This window comes from Beta vulgaris, chromosome 2 (genome assembly GCF_026745355.1).
Source record: "Beta vulgaris subsp. vulgaris cultivar EL10 chromosome 2, EL10.2, whole genome shotgun sequence".
Lineage (NCBI taxonomy): Eukaryota > Viridiplantae > Streptophyta > Magnoliopsida > Caryophyllales > Amaranthaceae > Beta > Beta vulgaris.
In genome coordinates this window covers 42890131-42898622 of record NC_079203.1, presented here as the reverse complement: position 1 = coordinate 42898622, position 8492 = coordinate 42890131, and the positions used below count along the sequence as shown (strand labels likewise).

General features: G+C 37.0%; 1 protein-coding gene across 1 annotated transcript; it reads right to left on the bottom strand.

Moving 5' to 3' along the window:
• Positions 1 to 583: 583 nt before the first annotated feature.
• On the bottom strand, positions 584 to 8226 carry LOC104884780 (glycine dehydrogenase (decarboxylating), mitochondrial). The gene is made up of 15 exons (XM_010669474.3): positions 6839 to 8226; positions 5791 to 6036; positions 5631 to 5708; positions 5415 to 5515; positions 5139 to 5334; positions 4904 to 5029; positions 4233 to 4418; positions 4012 to 4125; positions 3008 to 3160; positions 2535 to 2723; positions 2341 to 2418; positions 2129 to 2254; positions 1929 to 2027; positions 1103 to 1220; positions 584 to 1016 (listed from the first exon to the last, which is right to left on the bottom strand). The coding sequence occupies exons 1-15, from the start codon at positions 8063 to 8065 to the stop codon at positions 925 to 927; spliced, it is 3129 nt and encodes a 1042-aa protein (XP_010667776.2). The 5' UTR covers positions 8066 to 8226; the 3' UTR covers positions 584 to 924.
• Between the last annotated feature and the right edge of the window lie 266 nt (positions 8227 to 8492).

Sequence of the window (8492 nt, the reverse complement as noted above, 5' to 3'; positions counted from 1 at the left end):
AATTAGTTAATCCAATATGAAATTTAGACAAATTTTACTATCATGTTAGCTTCCCTAAATTAATCTTAATAATGATCCGTCCTATAAGTAATCTCATTTTGCTTCACTAATCTATCCTAATTACTATTGTAAGATGATCCACATGAGTTTTACCATTAGAATCATGTACTTTTAGAAGAAACTTAATATTGGTATGCACGGGTATGTATGATGCACTCCATCATATATACATACTAGTATCCTTGCCCTAAATCCACCTTTCAGTGGATTCATCCTCCGGATTCAGAACATAACCATGATTTTCAGGTCTATCTCACTCATTATCCCTTTTAGTGTTATTTATTTAATAACATGTTTTATGAGTTTGACCACTTGAAATTATTGGCTAAACCTACCTTATTGTCCATTTTAAGATATATTCCTCACCTATAACTACACTCCAAAACTTGTCCACAGAGCACATCAAGTACCAGAGACACTGAAGTTCAGGACCATAGTAACTGCCCTTGGAACTTTAAAGTAGAGAACTCAAACATGACATGATATCATAATAAGCTCTAAACTGAGAACATTTTTGTAAAAATTGACAGAAGTAAATTCTTCCATTTTCAGTTTTCCATTTCTTTCTCCAATTTCATTCATGAATATTATTACACAAAGTTCTGATCTTTGAGAGAAAGCTAAAGTGAAAACTGAAAGAAGGTTGCTGAACTAGAAAGAAGAAATATATAAATGACATTCCTTTTTTTGTTACTTTTTCTTTTTAGGGGGGGAAAGGGAGGGAGAGGAAGAGAATGTATCCCTTTAGAAGTGAACATATGAAAATGCCCATAGGGCTAATCCCAATGAGAGAATGTATTATATATACAGCAGGACTATGTAAGAAAGAAATTTTTGGCAACTAAGCCAAAAGGCTCAAAGGGTTTAAGCAGCAGCAGCCTTCTCTTCTTCATAGTGATTTGCTGGGAGAAGGGTGCAGATCAAGTTTCGATCACCATAAACGTTGTCCACACGCGCTGAAATCAGCCATAATAAAGTTTCAGTTTAGCATTTTGAACGAGATAAGATGGAGTTGTTGGTCCTACAAATAGGAGAAGCATACCAGTAGTAGGCCAGAACTTTGCAGCACGAAGCCAGTCAGCAGGGTAAGCAGCATATTCCCGGGAGTATGGCTTGTTCCATGAGTCTGCCATGAGCATAGAGGGTGGATGTGGTGCTCCCTGTAGAAACAATAGAACAATAGCCCATTGATTTATAAGTTCCAAGAACTACTATTAAATCAATTATATGATACAATCGATCTGCTAATATATGCTCGTTATCACTCTCAACATCACTATCTAAATCTTAAAAAATCTATCAATCCATAGTCTTTCATAGGTGTTCACTTAGATATATCAACGATGATCTGTTTGCTAGATGAGAATAAGTGACGGTAATGTTAAATGAATTTTAGTGTAATTTTGCATGAGAAATCGCGTGTTAACGTCTATGATAATGCTTGTTTGGAGAAGTCACTTAAGATATCTCCTTTCTATAAAATAACATCACCATCCTTTATCACTTTGGAAGGATAATTATGAAGAAAACATGTGTTTCGAGACAGAAACTATCGTTACCATGGCCCCATGGGTTTTCTTCACAAAGTTACACTAAAATTCATTAGCATTATTAACATTTATTATCCTTACCAAACATCAAGTGAGGGTAACATGTGCAGAACTTTACACTTAACATACTAACTTTAGAAATGGTCTATGATTCTGGAATGACCTAAAATTGAAATGTCACCTATTACTTGGAGAAGAAAAGGAGTCGTTTTTATTTGCCAAAATAAGCACAAGATATCTAAGTAACAAAAACATAAGATGAATGTACCAAAAAAGTACCTATATCTTGATCAAAAGCTGAAAGAATAAAGACTTTACCTTGAGGACATTGTTGTTGGCATCAGCTTTCCCATTCTCAATCTCAGCAATTTCCTCTCTAATCGAAATTAGTGCATCACAAAACCTGTCCATCTCCGCCTGTTCAAGTGATAAATCCAAAGATCAATCACCATAAGACAGAATATGGAGGGAAGGGTGACTAGCAGGATGGACATATCAAAGCAATTAAGAAGATATACCTTGCTTTCACTTTCAGTGGGTTCAATCATGAGAGTGCCAGGAACCGGCCATGACATGGTTGGGCCATGGAATCCATAGTCCATAAGACGTTTAGCAACATCCTCAGCCTCGATGCCAGCAGTGTTCTGCAATTGTAAGTACCAGTTAACCCTATAAGCATGGGAATTGATTGTTGGAAAAATCGAGTAAAAAAATGCATCGGTAGAATTACCTTGAAGCCTCTTAAATCAATAATAAATTCGTGAGCACATGTTCCATTGACACCACGGAAAAGGACTGGATAATGATCCTGTAAAGACCAATGAGTGTATAGAGTTAAGCGAAAATCTTATTCACATAGTTAAATACAGATTATAGGCTGCGTTCACAAAGGGAGTTCAAACAAAGGTATCCATGGTCACATACCTCCAAACGCTTAGCCATGTAGTTTGCATTCAGGATAGCTTGCTTAGATGCTTCAGTTAGGCCGTTTGAGCCCATCATAGCAATATACGTGTATGAAATTGGTAAAATTAGAGCAGATCCCCAAGGTGCTGCAGAAATGGTACCTAAGGGCTCTAAGTTCTCCGGGGCAGGAATTCCACCAGTTGACACCTTCAACAGAAGAAATGACATTATGAACTCCAATACTCAATGTTCGTCTATCAAGCATTTAGATATTTGAAACACGAATAAATCTCAATGTAGCAAATTGAGATGCCCCGAGATTTATTGTATCAGCTCGGTCCATAAGTGGTCGTCAAATTCTAAAACTAGTGGGGAAAACACTTAATTTTGGATCCAGTAAGCTGATAATCGAATCTTATACTTCTCACTTCTGGAAAAGGGGAGGTTGGATAGAAGCACTATATGCAAGAAGTTTAGATGAGAGTTCATACCACAGGGTGTGATGGCAAAAATGGTGCCAAGTGTTTCTTCACACCAATGGGACCCATACCAGGACCACCTCCACCATGCGGAATGCAAAACGTTTTGTGCAGGTTGAGATGACAAACATCTGCTCCAATGAATCCTGGACTTGTGAGACCAACCTGGGGAAAATGGTCAATATATGTCATGTGCATTGAAGTCTACATTATATTTATCTGCAACGTGAAACAAAATGCTTCCTGAAGGGAAAAAGATGTGTAGATAAATATTTCTGTGGAAGAAAAGTAGCAAACTTAAAACAGAGAAGCGACAAAGTGAAATTATTGTAGTATGAAAATACGGAGTGTAATAACTTGAAATCTTTCTGGGCAATGCATAACATATGCTTCTACTGTGTATATTGCTAACTGGGTAGTATAGTCAAGAGTTTATCATACATTGTCAATGATACTACTGATAGTAGAACCAAAACTTCTGCATGTCTGCTAAGCCATGAAAACTAAGAAATGATATCTTTAAGGACAAATACACATCCAAACTAAGACAGTTGAAGTCTCTAGCCAACAATAATGCTGGGGAAAAGAGCATAAAGGAAACAAAGAGTCAAATACATAAGACGCGTGTATAGACATGATCCTAATGTCTCAAAATCTGTCATTGTCCATGGCAGTGCAACTCTAATCTTATATAAGTGTTTTTTATCTTATTAGATTTCCTTTACCACTTGTTACCAATTTAGATGTGGTATCGGGTGGGAAATTAGGAATACATATTTATGAAAATTACCATATAATTGAAGATAAATTCATATTACCACGGACTTTGGCATGAGACACTTTTACGCGAAAAAACACAACAATTTTTAACATTACTATAATTTATTAGGGTTTAGCTGTTTATCAAACTGGCTGTAAATGGCATCAGAAACTAGGAATTATGTGAACAGCAAATATTATACTCAATGACAATAAACTTAGCACTAGTCTGAAGAAGGCAGATATAATCAATGAACCTGTGCATTCATGTTGGCACCATCCATGTATACTTGACCTCCATTGTCGTGAATAATCTTGCAGATCTCATCAATTCCTTCTTCATAGACACCATGAGTTGAAGGATACGTAACCTGTATGATAGAAAAAAAATCAACAATTGGCAGAAAATACACGATATATATTATCAGAACAATTTACTTGGGAGTATTGATCATCTCCAAACCACAGTGGCTCATACCATAAGGGCAGACAAGTTGTCCTTGTGTGCTTCAGCAGCCTTTCTCACTTCCTCAATATTGATATTACCCTTGGCATCAGTTCCAACAGAGACAATTTTCATACCACACATTGCGGCACTTGCGGGATTGGTTCCATGAGCCGAGACAGGAATGATGCACACATTACGATGATGATCTCCTCGTGACTACATTTAGAAAATCATTCCACATCAATCTCAAGCCTCGCCAACATGGAGGTGGTAAACAACTAATGCATATCAAGGTGCTATCACCAGACAGCATTAGCATCATTAGAATCAAAAGCCCATATAACCCAAAATTATATGTTCAAATCTCTAATAAGCTTTGATGTCTGTGAAATCTAATTCAGTGCAAAGTTTACATCCTAGATCAAAGATTAGCTGTTTTGGCTAGAGTCTATACAACAGAAAAATGAGAAACCACTTACAGAGTTTCCATCTATAAACAAGTTAAAAAATAGCCTAGAATGCAGTACAAAGCAGCAAAGAAAGCTCCACATACTTAAATCTATCAAAGGTGACAATGTTGACATGGGCACGAATATTTATCTTATGATTTCCTCTCAAATATTTTTGAACATAACAGAATTCCACAATTTAGTGGTCTCAATATTGCTAGAAAAAACCAAATCAGACTGGAATAACCATACCAAATGGTAAGCTCGAATAACCATCAACCCAGCATACTCCCCAGCTGCACCAGCATTGGGTTGCAAAGAGAAAGAGTCGAATCCAGTAATGGTACACAACAAATCACCCAAGTTTTCAAACATTTCCTATAGCATCAAAACCCAAAAGAAAGTGTAAGGCACATTCTTAAGATTCAGGAAATCAAGTTGCTGGGATCAAATCATGTAGAAAGCAAACGATTGTTATCTCATGTACCTGATAACCCTGAGTCTGTTCGACTGGGGCGAAAGGATGAATACTTGCGAATTCAGGCCATGTAACTGGCATCATTTCAGTTGTGGCATTCAACTTCATTGTACAAGATCCCAGTGGAATCATACTGTGGCACAGTGAAAGATCCTTTGACTGTAATTTGTAAAGGTATCTCAGCAGCTCATGCTCCGTGTGGTATCTAACGGGAAAAAAATGCACTAAGAATAGGACATAAAACACATAACTTTATCTTAGTGAATTCAATGAAGAACACCATACGAGTTAAAAATCTGGTGAGTCAAATATGGGCTCTCCCTCACAAGGGAAGCAGGGATGGCATTTTCAACTTCTGGAGCAATAGATGCAGCAGTAAATGGTACCTGACATATGATCAAAATGGTGGTGGGAAATTAGTCAGCACACTTTTATATATTGTATGCTACTGCTACCATGAACTTCATTTTAAAAAAAATGAGAACATATTGAAAATCTCACAGCCTTGCCACCAGCAAAAACTTTGAAAAGCTTATCAACATCTTCCAATGTTGTTGTCTCGTCGAAAGAAACAGTGACCTGAAATTCAAACGCAACAATTTCAATATCAGAAGAACCAGATCAACAAACAACGCCAACTATTACAAGGAGTCAAACGTACAGTGTTCTTGTCCACAATACGCAAGTTCATTTCATGCTTTCTAGCTTCATTAGCAATTGCTTGAGAATCAGCACACTTGATCTTGACAGTGTCGAAGAAAGGCAGCCCCTGAACTTCCACTGTCCCAAGCTTTTTCAGGCCAGCTGCCAATGTGCCAGCTAGACCATGCACCCTTTGACCAATGGCTTTAAGACCTTCAGGTCCATGATACACACAATACATAGCAGCCATGTTGGCCAGCAAAGCCTGCAAAACAGGACATAAAGCTCATTCAACCACAGGAAAACCAAAAGGCAGCAGGAATATATGTCATTGACAGTTCTAATGAAAGCTACTAAAACAATTCACCCTAGAAAACTCGGAAAGAAACACATCAAAGCCCAATTGATGCAAAAGGAGCTTCCTCATCTCGTAAAAAAAAACCCTCTCAAAGCAGGGTACAAAAGGAGAAGCAAGGTGCTTTTATTCTTAAACTACCAACAAAAGTGAAGCCCCGGAAGCAATGGAGTACAAAATAAAAGCAAAGCCCTGCAGGCTGCAACCAACTATGAGAGTAATGTTAATTCAAAGTACACAGAAAAAAAAACTAATGAATTCTTTCACAAATCAGGATAGAAAACTTATTCATACTTTGAAAACATAAAGCATTTACGCAAGCCTTTACACAATTGTTGCATATTAATTCGGCCTTTTCTATTTTAGCATACTTCATTTTTTTTTTAAAACCATAAAAATCAAAAACATTAACAAACTCACTTAATCATGTAAAATATAAAACCCAAATGGGTGTCAACTCTTAAATACTATGGAATAAAAAAAGAGAGAAAAAGAACATATTGCTCAAAGACTGTCTGACCAACCCAATACTTTTCCAAAGACACCCCCTCTAATATATTCTCTATAGATATACTCCTAGATTCTACAATGATATCAGTTATTCTCTAAAAATCCAATTAAAACATATAAAAAACCTTAAGAAAACCCATGCATGGCAGGACTAAAAACTAGTTCGTTTAACTTCAGAAACCATGGAAGAGAAGCTCTATACCTGAGCAGTGCAGATGTTGCTAGTAGCCTTGTCTCTTCTAATATGTTGTTCCCTTGTCTGCATTGCCATACGAAGAGCAGATTTGCCAGAAGAATCAACACTAACACCGATAACTCTTCCTGGCATCAACCTCTTGTACTCTTGAGAAGTGGCCAAGAAAGCAGCATGAGGACCTCCATAACCCATAGGCACCCCAAATCTCTGAGCTGACCCAACAACAATATCAGCTCCCAACTCACCAGGCGGCTTCAACACTGTCAATGCCAAAAGATCAGTTGCCATAACCACCTTAACACCACTAGCATGTGCCTTCTTTATGAACTCTCCATAGTCCAAAACTTCTCCCTCAGTACCAGGATACTGAACCAGAACACCACAAACATCACCTGACGAGTAATCGATGTCCTTAAGATCCGCTGTCACAACCTTAAGATCGAAACCATCAGCCCTAGTCTTACAGATATCAATGGTTTGTGGATGACAGTTATTGGCTATAATAAAAGTTTTCCTCTTCCCTTTTAGTATATTGTTACACATAGCCATTGCCTCAGCAGCAGCAGTTCCCTCATCAAGTAAAGATGCATTCGACATGGGCAAACCAGTAAGATCAGTAATCATAGTTTGATAATTCAACAAAGATTCTAAACGACCCTGAGATATCTCAGCTTGGTAAGGTGTGTATTGAGTATACCAAGCAGGATTTTCCATTATATTCCTCAAAATTACAGGTGGTACATAAGTATCATAGTAACCCATCCCAATGAATGACTTAAAAATCTTATTTTTTGAAGCCAAATTCTTCATATGTTCAATCATTTGAGCCTCAGTTAATCCCTCATCAAATTTAGAAAACTTCATAGATTGGATCCTTATTGATTTAGGCACAGTTGCATCAATAAGTGCATTAGTATTATCAAACCCACAATACTGTGCCATTTTTATTTCTTCTTCTGGGTTTATAGAGTTATGTCTCCTAGCAAAAGTATCACTTGGTTTCAATGCATCAACAGAAATGGATCGATTTTGGGGTGTTTTTCCAAAACCCACATTATTTCCTGACTCATTTTTCCAGGAAAATCTAGAAGAAGAAGCCATTGTTGAAACATACCTTGAATTTGAGGAGAGAGAATCAAAGATTTTCTTCCCACCATTGTTGTTGTTGGGGCGGTTGTGATGTTGCAACCGCTTCAACAGTGCCCTGCTAGCAATCTTCCTTGCACGCTCCATTTTTCTAAAGATTTGATCTTTCTGCAAATACAAGAATAAAAAAGATATCTTCTTTATTTTTGTTTGCCCAATACAAGAAATGGGCAGATAAAGTATTTGTTACAGAAAGTTCAGAAATTTTTGGTTTCCATTAGAGAAGGAGAGTGGGCAAAAAGGGTACTAGTGGGTTGGTGATATATATACTACTCCATATTGGGTGCTTTATGTTTATATAAACCCCAAAAAAATAAAATAAAATAATTATTTTTATTGCTGGCAATTGATGTAAACGAGATCCAAAATATAAAAAGAAAATGAAATTAAGTAGCGATTTGGTATAGGGTATTGCCGGTATATAAAAAATGTTTAGTCTTAGAGCTTGTTTGGCTAACCTTTAAATGCATGAGAAATTAGAATTTCTAGGAAGTAAATAAATGTGTTGTTGTTT

Coding starts and splice junctions, on each gene's coding strand:
- LOC104884780 (XM_010669474.3), bottom strand. CDS start 8,065: ATGGAGCGTGCAAGGAAGATTGCTAGCAGGGCACTGTTGAAGCGGTTG. Junction 6,037..6,838: donor GCAACATCTGCACTGCTCAG/GTATAGAGCTTC, acceptor CCTGTTTTGCAG/GCTTTGCTGGCCAACATGGC. Junction 1,221..1,928: donor CCAACAACAATGTCCTCAAG/GTAAAGTCTTTA, acceptor TTGTTTCTACAG/GGAGCACCACATCCACCCTC.